Raw genomic sequence first — 23,419 nt, 5'->3', positions numbered from 1 at the left:
TCTCTGCAGCCCGATGACAAGGTCTCAGCATTCACTGCAGAGCAGTGAGAGGAGGAGAGAGAAAGAGGCTTTTCATGCACTTTTCCTGCTATCGCTGTGGCATACTAAAAATAAACAAATGAAGCTCCAAGCGTTCGTAGGGAAAGCCTGCCCTTCTGGAGCCGGCAGGGGCAGGGGCCGGGGCGACAGGCAGCTGCCTGCAGGGCACTGACAGCTCGCGTAGGTGCCTGGCCCGAGGAGCAGCAGGCTGTTCCAGTTCGAAATGCTCACTGCTGCCCCTGCAGCTTTCTAATGTGCCCGTTACTGCTGAGAGGAAGGCCTAGGTACTGCTTTGGGGGAGCAGGACATGAAGGCCCAGCAGGGAGAGTGGCAGCAGACAGCAGCCTCCGCTCTCCCCCTCCACCCCAAAGCAGGAGAAGGCCGTGCTGCTCTGCTGCCGTTGTCCTGATTTCAGCCTAGCAGGGCCTGGGTCTTGGCCCCTGGGAGGCAGGGGAAAGCGAGCAGAGGGTGACGGAGTGAGAGAGAAAGGAGCCTGCTCGCAGCGAGAGCCGGTACCGAGGCAGGGTCTCAGGGGGCTCCGTATGCCAGATAGGGAGAAGGAGCCAACTCCAGGAGAGAGTAATCCATAGCACCATAAAACCTCACCACCTTCTCCCAGCTTTTTCCCCTACACAGATTCTTCCATAAAAAGAAATTACACATCCCTCCTCTATTCATATAAACTGCTGGTCTGCCTTGTACTTTTAGTTTTGACTTCTACTGACCTTTTCAGCCGCCCTCTTACAGCCTTCCACCCAGACCCTGTTCTGCTGGTACAGCAAAACTGAAATCTGCTATCCAAAGTATCTTTGGTTGCAAAATCTTGTGTTCCCATGGTGAAGAAGTGTTGACTCTGCTTCTTCCTGTGCTTTTCCTAAAACGTTCCCTGTTGTATGTCACAAAATGTTCCTGGGTTTGGAGTTTATTCCAGCTGTTGTTATCCTTTCTCCTTGCAGGATAATGCCATCTGGCTGTGATCCTGTTCATCCCCTGGTGGTCTATATATGCACTGTATAAATATTTCTCACTTTAAGGTGAACCCAGTAAAGGAGAAAGGCTGGGTAGCAATAGAGAAAAGCAATCTTAGAAACAACAGGACTGAATAATCCTGCATCTACTTCTTTCACTATGCATTAAAATATAGACTAAAGGGATGAAGCTATTTGCAAGGCAGCTGTGATTTCTCCCCACTCTTGTTACAACTGCTATTATAAATGGCACCAAGAACCACTCATATTGGGGGCTGTAAGCTCTTTTCAAGGTATTGCTGGAATTTTCTGTGAAATCCTGACATTAAACTACATATCCGAACACTAAAACATTAATAGATGGTCCTATAAAAGACAGCATGTTCTTCTCATTATCAGAAAGGAGCTCACAAGGAGGAGGACAGGAAACACAAGGAACTAGGTAAAAAAATAAGAAAGGGGAATAAAAAAGAAGGTAAGGAAGCAGAAGGGAAGAAAATGGAATACAGGAAAGCCAACAGCTACTGCTTCAAAGTGCAAAGGGAGAAGAGCTGGAAACGGGAGTACATGAAAATTCACCACATTGGCTTAAAGATGATTGGTTTAAAGAAACAAATTGGATCTCTTTGTCCAATGCTATTTAACTATTATTAGCATTTGCAACAATAAATGCTTACTTACAAAGATTGCATGGATGAACTTCTAATACCTTATCACAGTCATACACCTTATGCTCTGTATTCAAAATTGCCCTTTCAATTAAGATCTTACACCACCTTGGCAAGGTGAAGCTTCAAGGTCAAATACTAGTCTCTCTGCTGTCCATGACAATCAGCTACATCAAAAGTGTCGTGGATCAGTCATCGGTCACTTTTTGTTAAAATAGCTTTCTCCTAGAGCCTTACATGCTTGCTGTAGAATCAGTATTACATGATTAAGAAATTAAGGCAAGCTGAAAAAGAATCTGGATATATATTACGGTTTTTTAGTTTGTTTATTTATTTATTTATTTACATAGATACTTGCTTGAAACCATTTTCTCCCTTTGGCTTTTATTTATTCTAAACAAGCAACATGAGCCAGGATTCACAAATATAAAGTGCTTCTGAGAGAACCCTAAGTATCCAGGGTACCAGGCTGAGGTTTACTTTGTCACTGTCTTTCTTTTCCCCTATAGCCACTTGACTAATGTTGGTAGAACCTATATCCCCCTCGCTGCAGTTTAGCGAAGCACGGGAATGCAAGGGCATAGTAAAGCTGCCTTTACTGCATGAAGGATCAATATCTCAGCATGAGCTCATCCTGCATCACCCTTTAATAGGCTTATGACTTGTGTGCATTACTGAGCAATTGCTCTGAAAATGGTAATGTCGGGAATTTTCTTTATCACATTTTATTTCAGTTGTGAAGTAACTTCCTAGAGGACTGTCATTCCTGGAAGGTGTGTCAGCTCGTCCTGCCAGCCAGATATGAGCTCACTCTAGAAATAGCTCTTCAGCAAACCCACTCAAAAGTACAAATGTTGTACTTCGGACAAGCAAATGCAACTCTGGAAACAAAAATACGTCAGGATTTGACTAAGCGTAATTATGCCTTCGTCTATAACATCTAAAGGGAAAACAACATTTTCATGCCTTTTCAGTAACGGTTATGTTACAATGTCTGCCTTACATTTGTGTTAGACAAATTTACTACAATTCATAGTTGAAGCATCTTTTGAAATATGCAGAAATTTTAAATAATTAGGGTGCTCTGGATACTACTGTCTTTGTATACTTGCTTCCAAGCTGTCTGGGATGAAAGTGGAAGAAGGGTTTTTAAGAATTAAAAAAAGGTTTTCTCTCAAAACTGGTTGTTGAAACTGAAAGAAACATATATTGGAGTAAACTAAATACAGGAAAATGTGAGTTGTACGGCCTATTAACTTATATATGAAAAAAGAGGTGACTCTTCAAGGTTGGAAGAAAATGGAAGAACATCATGGAAGACTCTACCTGAAAAAGCTGTATATATTTATGTATAAATAGACAAACAAATTTAATGGAAAACTTTCTGCTGCCAATTAAAATTGATACTATTTCAACTCATCAGCAATAGCAATACTACTATTCTCGTTTGTAAAACTACTCTTGCACTGGTACAATTTTCAGGAGCAGTAGCTACTGAGCCTCCAGTAAGATGAGGTTCACTGCTGGGGTACGGACTGCTTCCTTTACTGTTGGTCATACACATGAACTGAGCCATTTTCTTCTCTGCTCGGGTATTGGCTTTACGAAAGAACTGTAAGGATTAGAAGGTTTGTTCAAAAAAGATTTAACAACTGCAGTAAAGTGCATTAAGGCCAACTTCTTCCTGACAGAAATTTCACAGCAGAATGGCACATACATGGGGTAACAGTATATAGGGTAGAAACTCTTATCTATCTAAAGTATGTCTGTGTGTGAGCAGGTAAAAGGAAGGAAAAAAAGGGAAGAAGGAGAATAAAACCACATGACAGGACACTGCAGCACACTCATTAGAGTAGCTCGATCTGTCTGGAAAGGCTGTATTCCCATTAACTCCCTCCGGTTTAAATCCTCAGCTGACATGAGATGAATCCAAGTCTAAATAGAAAGTGCTCAGATCGTTGTAGTCCCACCATCTCATTTAACATTCGTGTTAATTACGAGCCTATCGCTTGCATTGCCCAGCTTTCAGTAGTGAGTTACAATCTATAGACAGTCAATAAGCCGAAATTCACAGGATTTCACCCGCCTGTTGCTTTCTGTGTCTTCATTTACCAACATTGTTATTTAAGGGTACTTGAGTTACATTGATGCTGCATTTATAGTCTAGCTGAAACTGAACCAGTCACTGCTTGCAGTGCAAAAGTGAAGAGTTGAAAAATTTAGATCAACTAATACTGCTAATCTACAATAGTGCTATCCTGAACGTGTCCTTCTCTAAGTCTACAGCATCAGTCACTGCATGCTTCCTTTTTTTTCAGGGTCAGCTTCAGCATCAGGAAATGAAGGGATTGTTTTCTATACTGCTCAAAACAGTATACGGCCAATTTGCTATCCACTGTCTTACTTTCCACAGGTTGCAAATTGATTCATAATACCAAATTTCTTGGAAAGTGTTTTTTTCCTAGGTCTTGAATTCAACATAACTTAAGCCTGAGTAGTGACTCAAGCAGATTTAGAGGATCGATCCTCTGGACAGTTCAGCTGATATTTTTGCTTGGAAACACCTCTCTTAAAAGCAAACAAATTAATCTCTTGCAAATCAGAATGTGTCATGAATGATCTTACTGTCTAAATGAGACTGTGCTAATGTATCTAAATTTACATAATACCAGAATTCGAATGTTTTTAAAATCTATTCTCTTTTCTGCTTCTTGATTTTGAAGACATGTACTTAATCTCATCAGTCCCTTTACTGTGGGATTATGCTAGTCAAATGCCCTGCCATTCTGTTATTAGACTTGGAAACAGTGACTCATTTTTTCAAGTTTCCCTACTGTGATGGTAAAAGAGCTCTGTTGCACTGAAAATTCTGAGCCAGGATAAGATACTGAGAGAACACAAAGTCAATTATCCGCAAAGTTACTGTCTGTCCTCAGGAGCATGCTTCTGAGATTCTCTCTCAGTCCCTGGGAACTGAGAGAGTTACCCCGGGAAGGTGTAAAAAACAGCAAACTAGTGAAATTAGGGAGATTATCACAGAAATAAGATTTTTTAAAATGAAATAAATTTTCTTTTTAGAGTTAAATCTGGAAAGCAAAGAGTGGGAAAATGAAATTGATAAACAAGCAGGAGGCTAGCCTTGCAGCCGAACCTACCTCTGATAACCTTGGGTAACAGAACCCAGATTTTGGACAACATGATCACAGTCTCAGCTGCACACAGATAGGAAACGTAAATGATTTAGGTTTCAAGCACTCTGACAATAGGGTAGATGATACAATACAGAGAAATGGACAAGAGAGAGGAGTGGAAGTTTGTTCATTGCAATAATTTGTAAAAACAAGAACAAGATAATTAGCTGATTTGACTGTCAGGGTAAACTCACACTAGTGAATTAAACATTCCTAGACAAGTTAAGTAATTAAACTTTCCTTTAAACATACGTTAAGTAATTATTAAACATTCCTAGAGAAGTTTCAGGGCACTGTGACAAACTACCGTGGGAATGGTGTACATCTATGCTAGTAAATTCTTTTAGCTTCCAAAACTGGGTGGCTGCATACAAATCGCTTATTGGAAATATTTCTTGAGGATGTTCTGACTCCCAGACCAAACTCAGAACTTGTGTGGGAGCATGCTAGCTGGCACGTGCAGAAATCACATCAAAGAGGGTATTGCTGTTTACTAGTATGAAAAATTGCATTCCTGTTTCTGGTTCTGCTTAGTTTACCAGCACAAGTGCTGCCTTAGCATCCCAGAATCTCTGCTTATAGTATACACAGAACAACTTAGTAGTTTATTTAAGAAAATGAAAATTAGGATAAATTAAACTTCCTTATTATGAGAGATGGGATCAAGTTCATTTTTCCTGAAGCAATGATTTCTACTTAGAAACTGAGACAATCTGTTTTCCAATATTGCCTCCACTCATCATGGACTGGAAAGCAGCTTCAAGAGAAATAAAGAAACAAATTAGTGCCACGCAAAAAGTGCCAAATAACTTCTTTTTTAAAAATATATATTTTAGGAGCAAAAATATTAAACAGTTCCTGAAAAATGAAATAGCATGTTTTGGATTTAAACATATTTATCCTTCATGACATGCCAAGTTCAGAAGAAAAAAAAAAATGCTCAACTTCTAAGGGCAGTTTTATATAATTTAAAATCTTCATTTGTAAGCATCTGTTTAGCCCTATACCAGGTAATGATTACATTGGCTGCTAGTGTGATATACTATACAAACATGAAACACAAAAGCAAGGCATGATCTGAGAGCCCACAAGTACTGTGGGTTTCACAAATCTTTGTGAAAGGAAAAGGTTTATAAATAATCTTGTTTTGTGTAATAAATGTGAAAAGCTGATGTAAAAGAATAAATCTTTGAATAAACAAAATATGAAATACAACTAATATATATTTGAATAAATTCCTTTGAAATACCTATGTAAACGAGTAAGCAACAATTAGAAATAAATTTAAGTCTGTAAGATTTAGCTATTGTTTTAAATTCTACTTTTTTGTTGTTTTTTTGCAGTCTTAAAGATACTAAAGACTAAATGGGCTAAATCACACCATTGCCTGTTACATGAAAGGGAGGCATTCTCACAGCACATCACAAAGCATTTTAATACCTACTGAAATATATTCATCTACTTTTATTATAATATTGAAAGCATGTTTTAGATAAAAGAAGAAGTTTGCTGCTACTGATGTTGTATTTAATCAAATTATTCTTAGAAAATGGTGTAAAATCTTACCACCAATGTTTTCCAAGCCTTCTACCACAGTCTCTCTGACCTGTCAATACAAGCAAGTCCTGTTAGTTTTCTTCAAACATTTCCCAGAAAGGTTTCTCCTTGCCACAGAAATTATCAAAAATCTAAAAAAAAAATCTCTTGCCATAACAGACAGTGCTCTGTTTGGGCTAGTTCTTTTATCAAGAGTGATTTCTTTCTGATAAAGCTACAGTCAATTTAATCCTTCTATCATAACTGGAACATTATTATAACTACCAAAATTTCATATCTTGGGATGCAAACGAGAAGGGAAGTCCCAGGAAAACTAACCTAATCATCTGAAGAACCATGAGCACTAGACATACCCTACAGGGAAGGGATGGATACAAAGCATCTACCCAAAACGGTGATTATAAAGCTTGAAACAAAATTTTAGACAAGATCCCCCAAAGCATTCTGGACACTACCTAATCAGGTATTCAAAAGTAAATATTTTTGAGGGTCTGATCCCTTAAATAAAAAAATGCTTTCACCCTATGTTGAAAGAACTAACTCAGGTATCAGCAGCATGTACTTTACAAAGCCTGTCATACTACAGCTGCATCATTCTTAGCAGGTATTTTCTAAAACAGTACTACCATAATAAGCTTTCAAGCACCCCTTGACATTCTTAAGAAATGCTGTTCAATTCAGAGGCATGGGAAGAGAGCCAGGGACAAAGAAACTGGACCTCCTGTAGTCAGTCCACAATCTGAGGAGATAACATCAAAGACCACAGATTAAATGTGTAATTTCCTACCTTCAGTTTACCTTCTCTGATCCACTGACAAAGCTGTAAAACGCTAGCTTCTTGTTTGTCCATATAGTTCAACACCAAGAATCTTTCCCTGTCGAAGAAAAGAATGAGCACTGCTTTAAGAAAGGTTGGTGAAGTATTTTGAAATCTTAAGAAATCTTTTCCAGAAAAACACAACATTCATGAAACTGAAGGATTATTAGTACTAATTACAATGAGACACAGTGCAGAGTTTTGCAACCTGTTGGGACAACTTGGGGCAGTAGGAGTTTGAGATTAAATATGGATATTAGTAAAGTAATTCTGCCTGTTTCAAGTACCAGAGAGAAGAGTAATAAAAATCAAGTAATACTGCAGAGGAATAAGCAAGGTGCCAGGGACAAGAAAGAAATTTGATTAGAGGAGGTCAATCTGTGCAGAAAATCAGAAATGTCCCCAACTGTCTGAAATATGCCGAGTGGAAAATCCTGTAAGACTTGGTTTCTAATCACGATGACTTAATGTGTTAGAGCCTTAACTTTACCTGAACCCTGACAGGAGATTCGGCGATTTCCCCATCTTATCTATCTTTTCTATCTTTGTCAATTCCCATTATCTAATTAAAAAAAAAAACACTACAAAAGTAATTTTAGTGTAATCACTGCATCAGCTACATCCTTACTCAAAAAAACAAGTGATTTTCTCACAGTCTGAACCACCACACTTGGAGAGAATGTATTTTGCCGAACATTTGATAACAGAACAATGGATATAACTGATAAAAGAACGTGGCAACATCATTCCCCATATTAAAGAGTCTATCAGAAAGTCCCAGACTAAATCAAACAAAGCATTGTATCAGACAATCAGACAACTATAATAACATAAAACAACATCCTTTCCACCTTTTTACGATGATACAGACAAATGCAAAAGAAAGAACTTAATGACTTTGTGATTATAGCTTTCTCTTATAGTATGGCAATACTATGTTCTGATTAGACACATTTAATGAGGCTCTCCAGGCTATCTTCCACCCACCAGAGTCATAAAATCATGTAAGGAATCTATCTGGAACCTGTTCGCAAGTATTGTAGGAGAAAAGTACCTTGTGATATTCCTTTCTTTCCGTATTTTTTCTACCTCAGGAGGCAGTGGAGGAGGATAAGGCACATCTTTATTATACTGAGAAATCTGTCCACACAGGACTATATGGCTGTTCTGATTCATCTGTTTGAGATGGCACAAAATAAGAAAAATACTTTCCTTGATTTCAGAAATCACAACATTTTCAAGAGATAGATAAGACTATATTGCAAAACTTTCACACAGGTATTCTTATTCAAAGCTGTTTTTCCCAGAAAGCTAGGAGAAAGAGTAGGAAAGTTGTGTGCAGTCCCATTTAATCTGTGAGAAAATTAAACAGATAAATGCAGGACACTAGTGGAAAAATAAATACTATGCAGCATATGTATCATTTAATAAGGCATTAAAAGGGGGTTCTTAACACCATAAGGAATTGTTCTTTTACTGGATGCCTTTTTTTTCCAGGAAGATGCAACAAGACAAAGGAAATTGGATACGGCTGTGTGGACATAATTGTCTATCTACTATATGGCAGAAATGAATGGCAATGATGTGGAGCTCTCAAAGATGGCATTGCCACCAAAGCTTCCCTGCCACGAGATAGAAACTGTGGTTTCATGTTAGGGGCTGGTTAAGAGCCTTTATGCAGGGCCAGCAGAGCCTTTCTGAAGCCAGAAAAACAAAACTAACAAAACAAAACATTACTACCCTGACAGACAAGATTTTTAGTGTATTACCAAGTCTGCTGGCCAAAGAAGCAAGAGATCAGAGGCAGAAACTGTGTTTCTATTTCTAGGCTAGTCCAGATGACAGACACTTATTTGGAGTAATATTCCTCAGGACCCAGATCAGCACCAAGATCAAATCCTTGGAAGTGGAAAGTCTATTCAGGCTGGTCTCAGTATAAATTAATTCCAAGCTGGACAGGAACACTTTGGAGAATGATGAGAATAAATCTGACAGCTGGTATAATCACCTGATTTATAACTGCATCACTGATGTCTCCACCAACATTGTCAAAGTAAACATCCACACCACCTGGGCAGAGTTCACGTAGCTGCTCTGCCACATTCCCCTTCTTGTAATTGATAGCAGCATCAAACCCCATTTCTGAGACCAAAATGGAGCACTTCTCATCTGTGCCAGCAATCCCCACGACTCTAGTACATCCCTCCAGACGGCCAATCTACAGCAGCACAGTTAAAAAGAATTTAGATCATTCATCTGTCTAGGCACTAAAGTACCAGAAAGAAAAAGGGTGATATTAAAGGGTCTTAGAGTTATTCCCCATCCCACTAACTAAACTCCAGACAATGAAGTTTAGTGCATGTTCCCATCTCCTGTGACAAAATTGCCACCAAACAGCATTTTATTATGTCCTACCCACACATGGGGAAGGGGCAGATATCATCCGGAATTCGCTGGTTTTCTGAACTCACTGACTGCAGGAATTTTAGCCTGTAGAATTACTAATGATTAGTAGTACTGGAGATCGGCTTTCTCTATATAAATTTTATATATAGATTTTATACTGGATAAAGTCACCATCTGGCAAGTACCATAACATAAACAATAAAGGCCGAAAAGAGTGGGCAATAACTGATTTAAATACATTCTTTATAGATTTGTGTACATAATGTTGCTTCATAGTTCTTCTTTATTGGCAAGTCTTATGCTTGCTCACTACCTGCTGTGTTTGTATGTATAAGTGTACATATATATTTATACACACACAAACTTACCCATACCTTGTTCTGCAAAGCTAAGGAGGAACAAAAATACAATTTACTGAAAAGGCTGCAACACTCAAAATACAAAGAATGTAATGGAAACCAACACAAAGAAGGGCTTACTATGATTTTCACTACGTTTTAATACAGAAAAAGCTGAAAGTTTCCATTCCACTCAAAGACTGCATCAAATGGCAGAATAATATACAATTATACAGTAAATACATGTATTTAAACCATCTACTTTATTTATGCTAGTGACAAGTAGTCCCCACCTTGGACAGTTTTCTCCTATCCCAGTTTCAGGAAACTGGTTTCACACCTAGAAACTCTCTCAGTAATAGTGTGAGTCAAATCTGTGAATGTGGCCCCTCCCATGAAGTTATACCCGCTTACGTTTACAACGATTTTATCTGTATGTCTACTAACCAGCAGGGTTCAGAAGACAAACTTATTAACAGGGTCCTTTGTCTACTTACCTGACCAGCCAAAGAACCACAGGCACCAGCTGCCCCGCTCACCACCATTGTCTGATTTGCGCCTGCGCTCACATGTCCTTTCTCTTTTATACCTAACAAGGCAGTCAGGCCTGTAATACCGGCTGCGCCAAGAAAGAAGGAAAGGCGTCCATCTACAAGTTGTGGAACAAGCTACGAAACAAAAACATATGTTGCTGTTCTTTTCTTTTTAAGTTGGGGTTTCGCTGCTTATTATTTGGTTGGAGAGCAATATAAAGCTCAGGACAAGGTACAAGGAAATAAGGACAAGCTAGCCTTAAACTAGTTCTACCTTAAGAACAAGTTTATACAAAATGAAACAAAGATGATATTTCTATAGTTTTTAAAAAGTTTTTTAAACAAGGTCATTCTCAAGAACTAAAATTATGGACATATCAAAAAGCTGTTGAGAGATAAGAAATTTCCAACAAAGCTGAACTATCCCCATGCTATCACAAAGGATAAAAAAGCACCACTATCAAACACTGGCACTGTGGATCAGTGAGAGTCCTAAAGCAAATTTCTTGAAAACCGTACATCTCCAAACTGTAGTAATTTTCTGTGTTACATGAGGATGATAAATACAATATCCCTAATGCACTGTTACCTCTCCTTAGAAATAGTTGATGCTGATTACACTTTCTTTTTTGGGGTAGAGAATCTCAACTACAAACTTTCACTAACCTGTGCTTTCTGACTTAAATATATCTAAAGTATTTTATGTCTCATGACCACACTCCAATGGAGCAGGGGTTCTATTTAGAATTAGGATAAATAACAGAAAGATATCAACAGAAGAAGCTTGAGGGAAATTTACCAAAAATTTAACAAGTGAAATATCACTGGCATGCCAGATGACTGTCATGCGCTGGCATGACAAAAACATCCATATTTCTCTTTATGAAAAATAAATAGGGAGAAATTGATACATACTTTGCTGTATGTGCGTTGATCTGCCTTTTGAGAACTGTTTGCTTCAATAGCATTGATTTGTTTTTGATTAAGAAGCAGTGTTAGCTAGCATTAGCTGTATTTATGAAAAATAGAGTTAGGAAAAGAGAACAGTGACAATCTGGGGCTTAGGGGGTTGCATATACACTACCTTTTGCAGCAAGCCTCCATCTAGAATGGCCATCGTCTGCCAAGGCCAATTAAAGGAAGTTACAAAATCTCCTTTAGTGAAGTTGTCATGCTTACTCTCCTCCACAATCCCAATGCCTCCACCATCAGCAACTTCAGCCAGCTGCCAGGGCAGGAGGTAATCTGAGCCTGTATCTTCATTCATTCGGCAACGCTGAAAGATAAGGTTTTAATGGGAAGCTCTTGTGGAATACGATTTGTTTGTAAGTTCAAGTAAAGTTTGAGATGAGATGTTTAAAACATCAAGCACAGAGGGCTACTCAAAATCTGTCAGTAAGTGCAAAATATTCATTTTAATTTCTTAGATCTCTCTTCCTCCACTCATTCACTCAGTACATAGGGAGGATAATTTTAGTCTCCTTCAGCAGTGTTACCAAAACCAATATATTCAACAGACACTGCCTCAAAGTCAGGCTTGTAACTGAAGAAGATTGGCTTGGATCTGAAGAGAATCCTATCAATGCCATTCTTTAACTGGATGAAGTAGGATTGAAAACAACAGCTAGAAGTCATCTAGTCCGTCCATGTGCAATAAAGAAGAGTTAAATGTGTTTAGATTATTCCTGACAGACACCTGCCTAATGAAACATCTTGAGATCTTTTTTTTTTAGCTCTCCCCATGTAGCCTGACTTGGTATTTCAATATTCTTATACTATTCCTTACTGTCCAAGATAAATCTATTTTCCTGAAATTAAGACTATTTCTTTTCTTCTATCCACATTAACGTACAGAATGAATGATCATCATTCTCTTTGTCGTTAACTTCTATATACTAGCAGATTGCTCTGTCTAACACTCCTCCAATCTTTAGTTCCATTTCAATCCACAACTTCCACAGTTTTAATAGTGCTGATGATGGATTCATTCACTAGTCCTTTCTGATTTTCCATTCTTTATAAAGTATTTACACTTCTTTGACCTGTCACCTCATACTTAAGAAGAAAATCTGGCCTTCACATGTAAACAAAACTGGTAATAACTATGTAACATCTAATTTGAAATATTTATGTGTTTGTATCTGGAGATCCTTTGCCTAACCATGCCTTCTTCCTGCTTCATCATGAAACATTCTTCCTCCTTTGTTTTCAAAGAAATATACTTCCTTCCATGTCAAAAAAATAAAAAGTGTACATCAAAAAAGACAATGTTCAAATAAAGATGATAAAAACAATTCTGTAATGGTACCAGGGCTCACACTCTCCTCCTAGCCCAGTAAAGCCATATTCATATACATATGTGTGTGTGTGTCTGTGTGTATACATACACACATTCACTAACATGCCAATGAGGTATATATATGTGTGTGCACATGTGCACAAACGTACACATATATATACCTCACTGGCATGTTACTGCCAAATCCTTCCCAACATAATTCCAACAGAATGAACAGAATTACTAAATTATACCAGAGATACATTTGTCCTATAATTGATAATGTTGGTATTGGTGATGATGGCAGGTACAGAGGTAGAAGAAATTTTTTTAAAGCAATTCTCCTGACTTAGCTCCAAGTCTATCACCTACCATGTAAGGATCCACAGAGAGATAGAGGGTTCTAACACAGACTTGTCCCTCTTGGACTGTATCTGATATTGTACTTTGCTCCAGTCGGAAGTTTTCAGCCACTGGCACTCCATTCTTACCTAGAATTATTTTAAAATGAAACAAATAAATAAATCAATATAGAACTTCCTTAAAAAATAATTAAAAGCCTTCCCCTTTTTATTAAAGGTAGTCCTTTTTTTTTCAATAAGTTAACTTTTATCTTTGCTTGAGTATAAGTCTACCCACTATCTTTCAGACTTTGTATCATAGAGTTAAGATTAGATAGGTGTACCACTAAACTGAATACCCACAACACAAACTAAGCTGCAGGCTTTTCCAAAATGTTTATCTAATTCCTCCACAATCAGAACCATACCGTCACTTTGGGAGCTTCCTATGCTTTAAATTTGATACTAACTGCTGCTTGGTGGAGTTCTGGACAAGCCTCTCATATGGGCATCAGGACTCTACCTACACAGCACGGATAGCCCAGGCCTCCTCTGGAGATCAGGTCACACCTTACATACAGCAAGGGGATCCTGTGGCACAGCACTGCAAGTGAGAGGCCTACCTATCTTGTGCTGTGAAGTGCAGTTACAATGAAGGGATATAGCTTAGCTGTTCCTTGCCACAAAAAAAAAAAAAAAAGCCCTTCAGGGCGAAGATTTTATTCTTTTATATAAAATGCACATACTTAACTTCACCACATTGCACTGCAAACAGGCATCTTAGGAATTCAATACCTCATCTCTAAGTTCTGGGTGGCCCCAGAGATGCACTTCTCTCTTGGGATGATGCAGAGACTTGAACCATCTGCCAGAGCCCAGTACGGCTCAAAGAAATGGTGCCAGTTTTCCTCCAAGGCCTGCCTTGTCCAGCAGCCAGTGACCTTGACTTTTGCTGCCCAGAACTGCCTCTCCAGTCTCCTCTACTCATCAGTACGACAAGAAACAAAACAAAATGACCTTGGCAGCTTCTTGGTCAAACAAAAACTGCCAGACTTAGCTACCCATTAGCTGGAAATCTGAAGTGGGGTAATGACACGCAAAATATCTCCTAAGGCTCTTAATGTATTATCAAATTGGTTACAAATCATATTATATGTTCTGCATCCGCAGATGTATACTAAATTCTGACTGTGCTCTGAAACACACACTCTTGCCATGTCTGGAGCTGTTCAGATTTGCAAGTGACCTTTTGATCTAGATTTTGTGCATTTTATTGATTAATGTATTTGAGTATCTACAAACCTAGCTTGATTCATTTAAATGTAACCTATTGCTTTTGTTGATCTGTCAACATCAGGGTTACTCAGACTAGTATAAAGCACTTGCACTGGCTGACAGCTTCCCTGCTGCTTGTTGCATACGATTTTTATGACCAAGTAGGACAACTTTTTTTTTTTTTTAAGGAACTATTTTCATTCTCCAAGAACATTTTTATATAAGCAATGTTCTGTAAAGCCTCTAACTTTCAAAACAAAGACATCTATTGGGATTTCATTTCTCACGTAACAAAACTCCCATTTCTTCTCCCATGTAACAAAACTCAAAACAATAGCACTATTTTACCAGTAGCGAGTGAATATAAACTCTAACTAGGCAAGCGCTGAACTCTCACCTCTCACAGTCCTTTTTAATCCAGTGAGATTGATGGGGGAATAAAGACTATGGCCACAGCACATGAATATGTAGATAGCCCTCGCTGCAAGGGCACCCCTTCAAGATTACAAACTAACATGCTTAAAGCTTCCCAAAAACTGCTATAATCTTATGCAAAGAGGCCCATAATGGGAGGCTTCCATTGTGTGCCACAAGCAAACTAATCAGACCTGGCAACTGGAACTACTGGCACTAAAAGAAGGGCACCAGATACCTGTGTATCTTTTAAGCCAGAGTGACTAGGCAACAGAAGGCTACTGCTGCAAATTTTTATTTGTCTTAGAAAAGGCTTATCTGCAAGTTACCCAACAGCTTTTACCTCACAGAACAACTTTTGCATTGAACAATATATATATATATATATATATATATATATATATATATATATATATATAAAACAGTGCAGGTATCTGGTCCTTCCTACAGCAAACAATGTATAAACCCATTATTCCAAAAACTGTGCTGACATCCATAACAAAGTATGTGTGTGAGTAAGTAAGTAAACAAAACCCTCAAAAGTGTAAATTTCAAAACCACTTTGAAACACACGAGGAAAAAAGATTCAAGATTTAATAAAAGGAAACAAAAAAAGAAGAGTAGCAAAATATTTTGTTTTAGTAATCTCTCAAAAGTGAATAAAAAAAAAAGTTAGAAATAAAAGGAAATGCTTGATAATGTTGCTTCACTTTGAGTCCGTAACCTTAGGGATTTATCACATATTACACATGAACCCTTTTTTTCTCACTCCTGTTCAGAAGTCTGCATATACAGACTGAATAGATACAATTCACAGTAAACTTTGTTACTGCTGCACACAACATTTAATTAAATATCTTAAGCTAGTTTCTGTCTTTAACCTCACTATTTTGGATTATTATGCAACCATAACAAACACATTGCTCCTTTATTGAAGAAAAATACATACCAGGGCGCGAGTTCAGCACTACTCTTTGTATAATCATCACTGCTTTGGCAGCAATTTTACACCAGGCTTCTAAAAAGAAAACATTGTTTAAAAACTGAGACACACAAAATTTCTTGAGAAAGAAAATGGGCCAAAGAGCTCTGTAGTTTAGAAATGGGAGAAAGCACAGGACAGGGAACAGGGACATTTCAACACCACTTACAAATCTAAAGGGAAACAATATCCAGGGTGTCCTAAACAACGACAATAGATAGCGGCAACACCTGCCTCCAAAAGGTGAGTGCTGCCTCGTACTACAGTCTGCTCTACAGCTATTCTGTTGGCATGCGTGGCAACAGTAAACTGCAAACCACAGCGTGACAGCCTGACAGCTGTAAGAAACAACAAATTATGCAAACACAAACAGGTCACACAAAATGAACTACACTTTTTTTAAGGTAAACTGCAGACCTTGTCCCCTTATGTATGTGATGCAAGTGAAATCCTATCACTAATAATAAGCAGATATGCTTCCACAGAGCCAGAATTCCATGTGTTGAGACTCACGTAAAAGCCATGTTTCACAGTTAACTCTCTCTGCCATAAGACATAGTGCATTTAAAATATTTTTGCTCTATTGCTGCTGGATTCATCTGACATGTATTAACATCCTGTCAAAACCATTGCTAAGTAAAATCCACAGACTGGCATCACTGATGATTCGAAAAGAGTGGGCATCACCAACTTTAGCTCTCATGCCCAAGAATCATATGAAACAACCTCAAATGAAAAACAAATAAACAAACATACGAATAAAGCATTTCTCTGCTTACCTTGCTTTTTTTATACAACTTCACAGTAGCATCTTCTGGAAAAAATGAAAAACAAAATTAATTCTGCAAACATCATGCATGCAAGTTTCTTTATACCCATAATCCCATTGAGCTCATTTTCAAGTAGTGAGAGTCAAAAAATAGAGTTGGAAAGGAAGTTTAATATTAAAGTATACTATTTTTAGACTTAAAAACTTTGGTTTACATTTATGTATTTCTTTACAATGTTGGCAACCCAAATTCAAATCAAATTATTGATATGTGGAAACAACAAAGTAAAATAGTTTTGTCTACTTTAATTAGCAGGGCTTAATTAGAGAAAGAAAGAGAGAGAGAGAGAAAGAAAGAAAGAAAAAGAAAGATAAGGAAAGAAAGATAAGGAAAGAAAGAAAAAGGAAGGAAGGAAGGAAGGAAAAGAAAGGAAAAAAGAAAACATTACAAAATATTAAACCAATATTTTAAAATAAACTTCATGGGTTTAAGGTCATACTTTATATAAATGCCACCATTATTAATAAATAAATGAAGTATCTGAGGGTCCTTCCTATCCTGACTTCTATGTGAATTAGCTCCATAAGAATGAAAACAGGTAGAAGGGATAGACTTATCTCCCTTCCTCTCTGTCAGGGCTACTAAATTAGCATGGCTGGACGCTCAGCCCCAGCAAGGGATCTCCATGCTGTTGGTAGGATGATGACCACCTATCACTGGGCTGTAGGAAACATTTAGTTTGCTTTCCTGTGCTGACTGGGGAGAACAATCTGCCCTTGCCTAAAAATTTATTTTCGCCTTCTCTGCTGGAAGACCTTGAAGCAGCTTTGCACACGTAAGTCAACTGCAATTCATTAAGAGGCATGCACACATACTGGTAGACAGTTATATGACAAAAATTGTTGTTTAAGATATTTGCACAGGAAATAAGAGATCATGATACGTGGCAGTTTAAAGGGTCCTCTCCATGAAGAGAAGAACTAACAAGTCTTTCCATTAGCAGTAAATTTTCTTCTGAGAATTGCTCTGATCCAGAGATGAGAAAGCCTTAGGTCACCATCTGATCTGTTTTCTAAAAAAATCCCTTTTGAATTTCAGCTGTTTAAAAGAGGACTGGAAATCTGTGTTTTTGCAATCAAGAGAAGCCAAAGTGATTAATGGGGCATGAACCTGCTTTAACAGAAGACCATGATCTCACATGCTTTCAGAGCTATTAAAAAATAAGGATGTTCTTATTACTATTCTCAATTGAGTGCCATAAATAACCAATCTCTGTAAGAACCAAAGACATTAAAAAATGAAACATGATAGCTGATGTCTTTGTCATAATGTTTATTTTGCTGACAAGAACAGCAAATTTGAGTCAAGTGAAATAGATGAGCTTAGAAAGGGTATATCATACCATTCGCTTATCCTAAATCCTACCCTTTGAATATTGCAAAATATAGAACTTACTGTATGTATTGTTATAATGTTCATGAGATGACCAAAAACTACGGCTTGGAGTGCTGAACATAATTTAAAAAGGATATCAGGAGAGAATGGGCATATCCCTGGCTTTCCTCCCTCCTCTAAAACCCACCATTGCCACAAAACAAAATTAAGACAGATAAAGGTTTAACATTTGATTTTTGTTATGTTTGCACTTGAATAGCTACTTATTAGGCTAAAGTATGCAAGAGTTAACTTTTTTTGCAATATTTTAACACCGAATGGTGCAAATTTTGGATGAAACAATATAGTCTATAATAAAAGCAAAAACAAAGAAACAACCCCCAAACTAGTTACTAGTTATAGTTTAACAATGTGTGTTACAATTCATTCCATATGTAACATATATTACTGTACAGTATATACAGGAAGCATTGAAAATACAGGAGTTAATAGTTAAAGAGATAAATAAAAATCCATTAATATACCCACACAGTTGATACAATCTCTGAAGTAAATATATTCTGTAATATCCTAAGAGGAAGATAAACTTTGGCAAGTATTAGATTCAGCATCCTGTTCTGCTACAGATTTCCTGTGTGACCTTAGGCATGTCACTTTGTACACTTTTTGTAAAATATTTTTCAAAGCAAAATTCCAGACTTCCATGAGGCCAGTTCTATGCTCTTCTGGCTTTATAAATGCCAGCTTGCACACTTTAATTTTATATTCCATGTCATTCCTGAGTGAATTTGAGCGTAAATGGTTGAATTTTGAATTGCTGAATAGCTGAATCCTCTTAAAGTAGCTTAGCTGACAATACTAATGTAAAAATTGCATTCAAGTGGTATGACTGTCATCCTCAGAACAATTATCTTAGCAGCTGAGAAGTTCTGCTAATCAGAGAGTATTCTATAAACCGCCAAATGTACCTAGTGCAATTTAAAAGAACAACCATACTCTAGAAAATAAATTGCGCATACAAAGGACACAGCCATTAACGGAATTGCTTTGTGCAGAAATAAGGAGCTAAGGATGTAGTGAATATAAACCAGTGGTGATCTGATAGTTCACATGAAATTTCACTAAATCATTCCTTTAGATACTATTAATATTCAGTAATGATCATGTCAGTAATAATCACTTGTGGTACTAAAGGTTTTGATCTGCTTTTTATAAGTTATATAAATTAAGCAGAATTGCTTACAGTTCATTCATTACAGGAACTCCACTGTTAACGTGCAGGACTGACTCAGTTTTTGTTATCCTGAAGTCACTAAATAACCTGTATTATGCAAATTCACACACACACGCACACACAAACAAAACCAATTTGAACAAGGACACAGATCATTAAAAGCATTTTTATTCTGTCTAACACATACACAGAACCCTTGAAATATCTGCTTTCTATCACAGTAGAGAGAAAACTCTGTTTTTTAAAAAAAGAATAAAGATAATAACATATTAAAACAAAGGAAAAGTAATAAAGAGAGTAGCACAGGAAAATGAGAGTGGAAAAAAAATTACACAATGTAAGTTTAGACTACTTTTCTGAATATTCTGAGGAAACAAAATTCTTTTGATTTTTCAGGTAATTTTAATAGCCTGTGGTTAGAGAACTGTATACTAACACAATCTTAAGATCTTCCAGATATTGTGAGTGGGTGGACAGAAAAAGAAAGAGGCTGGTGACTGAAGTGTCACTCACTCTATGACAGCTGTTGCAGTAAAATATAACACTGGAGATGGACATTTACTTCTAAATAAAACTCCCATTACTCTGCAGTAAAAGTCAGTATGACTTTACACAAGCAAATGTGCCCACAAATGTCATAATACAATATGAAACAACCAAACTTTTCTCACATTAAAAGTAATTAGCAAGTGAGTAAGGAAAATAATTAGACATTCTATCCTTTAGTATTGTTAACATAGGAGAGCTTTGGAAGAGAACTGATTTTTAAGAGTGAAATAAACTGGATTTGTAATATATATATAATCCTTTTCGATACACGCTTAATGCCAGTGTGAAGGACACTTTTGAAAGTTTTTTTTTTTTTTAAGACAAACAGCAAGGGATATACACTATCAAGCTTTTCTAACAAAAATAGTCAATGCTTATTTTTTTTTCTTTAAATTAAATGGAGTAGAAATTAATTGCAAGTTTTAAAACCAGCATTCTATGCCAATATCATCTGACTCACCCCATGAGTGCAGGAGCACAACAGCTGTATCTCCAGCAGAGTCTCAGGTATGTTTTCTAGCCTAGTTTTATTCTTTTCCTCCTCCTCCTCTTGCCCTTCTATTCCCATTTTTGCACATAGACACATAAAGACTCTTTTTAAAAATGTTAAACAAACTCCTCAGCACTGAAATGCTGCAGTTTATTTGTCCCAGGCTTAGTTCCTAAAACCGCCTGTTACTGACATTGCCTGTAAGACCCCGTTTTGAGATGCTTATACTTTTGCCAAAACGATTCAGCTCCTTCCAAGCTGTTACAAGCCATGCCAGGTCCAGTTTAGTAAAGACAGGAAGAGGAGGCAGCAGTTTCTTGCTCCTACACCAGGCCTACACAGCATAGGTGATGAAGGTAGTCAACAGAACAGACGAATAAGGCTGAAGTCTTCTGAAACTGTGTTGTCAAAATGGCTGGACCAAGGATACTCAGAGGAAACAAAGGAAAATTTCAAGGAAGAATGATTTTGAATGAGGAAAAAGCAAGAAGGAAAGAGCAGAAGGACTAGCACTAAAAAAGAGAAATCTAGCAAAAAAAATAGCAACTTAAAGGCCATCAGAGCAAGGAGAAATATAATGGAGAGAGAGAACTGGAGAATGATGGATGAGGTGGGACCAAAGAAAGAGCTGGGAATAGCTGATCAAGAAACCTAGGACTGCGCAGAATAATGGTAACTAACTGACCGTGTGAGGAGAACAGAAATTGAAAAAGGAACTTAACATCTTTAGTTGCATAAATCTTCCCTCTGGCACTCCTTTAAGAAGCTCTATATTAGATGAATGTCAATGAAGTGGCAAATTCAAGCCTTTACAAATTAGGAAAAGCCAGAATATTAATACTAGTGTCATCAAGGAAGGCAAATGCATGGCATAACAAAAAGTACTTTCATGAACTGAACTAAAGAATACCGTTTTCCTGAAGTCTCACATTTCATCACTGAATTCTCTGGTGCGACCAAAGTTCTTCCCATAGTATTTTCTCCGATGTGGATTCTCTGGCATTCAATATGAAGTGAGGTCAGCCTGCACTTCCCCTCAGGAAAGGAATAGGTGAGGAAGGAAGAACAGTGGCAACTGGATCTTGACCCAGACTTTTCTTTCTTTTTTTTTTTTTTTTGATATTCCTAGAAATCTAGTGTCTAGATCAAAACTTCCAGTAGTGATAGAGACTTGTGTCTACGTCTGATAGGATGTTTTGTTTGTTTTTTTCAGATCTGGTGTCAAAAAGGCCAAAAGCTCTCAGGTACATTCTCTTTAGCACTTTCAGTACTTTTTTAATTGCATTGTGTTGGAATTGCTTTAAATTTGTTTAAAAATAGCAACTCTCAAGACCTACCTCTGAGCAGAGTTTCAAGTCAGGAATGCACACAAGGATGCAGACTGCTCCCAGTGTGCAAAAGTATCTCCTGTATTTTTTCTGAGAGGAAGTCTGTGATACAGTATACTGGACTGCCACATGACAGCAGTTCCAGAGAGTGTGTTGTTATCTACCTTCCTAGGTGTGACCAAATATCAAGCTAGAAATCACTACTGTCAAAGGTCCCTGGAAACGTGTAAATGACTCCAAATCAGAGTTTCAGACACTGCAGATGGAATAATGTAGAAGAGAGAAACCAAGCCAACAAGCAACCAGGGATGTTCAGTTTTTATATGCTAAGCAACAGCCCTTACTGAGTGCTCAGGATGAATCCCAAAGGAAGGGATCCTTCCATCCAGCCTGGACCACGCTGTGATCTGTGGGCTCACTAAAGCCAGGTTCACACTCCAGTTTGGGGGATGAGGTAATCCCGAATGTCTTCTAACCCGAAAACGTGCGCCCGTGCCTACACTGCAAGGGGGCGCTAATCCCTTTAGGAATTACTTCTGGGAACGGGGGCAGGGGCCCTCACTCCGCAGGCGAGGCGGAGAGGGCGCAGCGGCCTGTCGGCGGGAGGAGCAGGCCCAGCGCCGCCACCCCGCACGGCACCCCCCGTGGCGGCGCAGCCGAAGGCCCCCCCCCCCCCCGCCCTGGGCGAAACGAGGCCGCAGGCTCGCCACAGCGGCTCCGCTGGCGGCCCGGGAGACTCTGCCCGCCCGCCAGCGGCCCGCAGCGACCGTTAGAGCCGTTAGAGCCACTGTCCCCGGCGCGTGCCGACGCCACCGAGCGCGCGCGCGCCCGCCGCCGCCCACCTCGGATCGCGCCTCACGCGCCCCGGCACGATCACTGCGCTGGAAACGGACGGCCGCTCTGCCCCTCCCCCACCGCCTCCCCCGGCCCCGCCCCAACCGCCGCCGGCGCCCTCCTGCGCCTGCGCGCACGCCTCACCCCAGCAAATGGCCGCGGGCGCGCTGCCAGGGGTGGATGGCGCCGCCCTGCCCGGAGCCGCTGCCCGGCGGCCGCGGCCGCGGCCACGGCCGGGCCGGGCCGGGCCGGGCCGGGCCGGGCCGCCTTCGGCAGCGCCCCGCCAATGTTGTTGATGGCCATTGTGCCACCAGGTCTCCTGACAGTCCAGGAGCAGGCGCTTACTGCTCGTGAGGGCTATGGGTGGTGGGCTTTTTTTTTTTCTTTTCTTGTTTGTTTTTGAGAGAAAGCATCTTTACTTAATAAGCGGATGAACAGGTTGCGATGGGGTTACAGACAACCGAAAAGCCAGGGCTTTCCCGGCATGAGGCTCTAGCCTTGGTGCTGCCTGACACTTTTATTCTGTGCACCCACTGCTTGTTGCTGTGACTCACAGCGCGAGAAATGCGGACAGGTCTGTCAAGTAGCCACTGAGTCCGTAGAAACTACAGCGGGGTGTTAGCTGACCACTTAAAAGGCTGGAAGAGCTCGTCCAGATTAATGATCCTCATGACTTTGTGCTCTGCCTTTCACGTAAATGCAGGCAATGCCATTCTGTTGTAGCTTTACTGTAGGTCTAAGTGAAAGATTTTCATTTGTGCCCCCTATAAAATACAAAACTTTGTTTTCTATTAGTTGAAATGACCTCGCTGTAGCTGGGATGGTCTATTTAAAAAAGGCAACTTTTTGAGGGGATTTGTACCTTCATACTTGCTTATTTTGTTGAACAGTTGATTTAATACGAGATGCTTAGTGTTACGCTGAAGGCTTGTGTTAAAATGGGGGAATGCTGACTTGCCTCATGCAAGAAAAGAGTAGCGCAATGATTACAGAAATAATTATTTCAAAAATC

The 23,419-nt window shown here is 38.9% G+C and overlaps 1 protein-coding gene across 5 annotated transcripts; it reads right to left on the bottom strand.

The window, feature by feature from the left end:
- Positions 1-1,982: 1,982 nt before the first annotated feature.
- Positions 1,983-22,486, bottom strand: PTGR2 (prostaglandin reductase 2). 5 transcript variants are annotated; one of them, XM_062577953.1, is made up of 11 exons: positions 22,416-22,486; positions 16,587-16,621; positions 15,775-15,843; positions 13,168-13,286; positions 11,602-11,793; positions 10,482-10,652; positions 9,249-9,458; positions 8,295-8,416; positions 7,211-7,298; positions 6,433-6,472; positions 1,983-5,623 (listed from the first exon to the last, which is right to left on the bottom strand). In XM_062577953.1, the coding sequence occupies exons 3-11, from the start codon at positions 15,809-15,811 to the stop codon at positions 5,559-5,561; spliced, it is 1,044 nt and encodes a 347-aa protein (XP_062433937.1). In that variant the 5' UTR covers positions 15,812-15,843; positions 16,587-16,621; positions 22,416-22,486; the 3' UTR covers positions 1,983-5,558. The 5 variants fall into 5 exon arrangements, with proteins under 5 accessions (XP_062433937.1, XP_062433940.1, XP_062433938.1 ...); XM_062577956.1 differs by having other exon boundaries at positions 15,775-15,840; XM_062577954.1 differs by having other exon boundaries at positions 16,587-16,618; positions 22,416-22,481.
- Between the last annotated feature and the right edge of the window lie 933 nt (positions 22,487-23,419).

The sequence above is a fragment of the Rhea pennata genome, chromosome 5, assembly GCF_028389875.1.
Source record: "Rhea pennata isolate bPtePen1 chromosome 5, bPtePen1.pri, whole genome shotgun sequence".
NCBI lineage: Eukaryota > Metazoa > Chordata > Aves > Rheiformes > Rheidae > Rhea > Rhea pennata.
The sequence above is the reverse complement of the archived record's forward strand: the minus strand, read 5'-3'. Positions and strand labels throughout refer to the sequence as shown.

Coding starts and splice junctions, on each gene's coding strand:
- PTGR2 (XM_062577953.1), bottom strand. CDS start 15,811: ATGATTATACAAAGAGTAGTGCTGAACTCGCGCCCTG. Junction 11,794..13,167: donor TCTCTGTGGATCCTTACATG/GTAGGTGATAGA, acceptor CTTATCTTTCAG/CGTTGCCGAATGAATGAAGA. Junction 6,473..7,210: donor TCAGAGAAGGTAAACTGAAG/GTAGGAAATTAC, acceptor TTGTATTGACAG/GTCAGAGAGACTGTGGTAGA.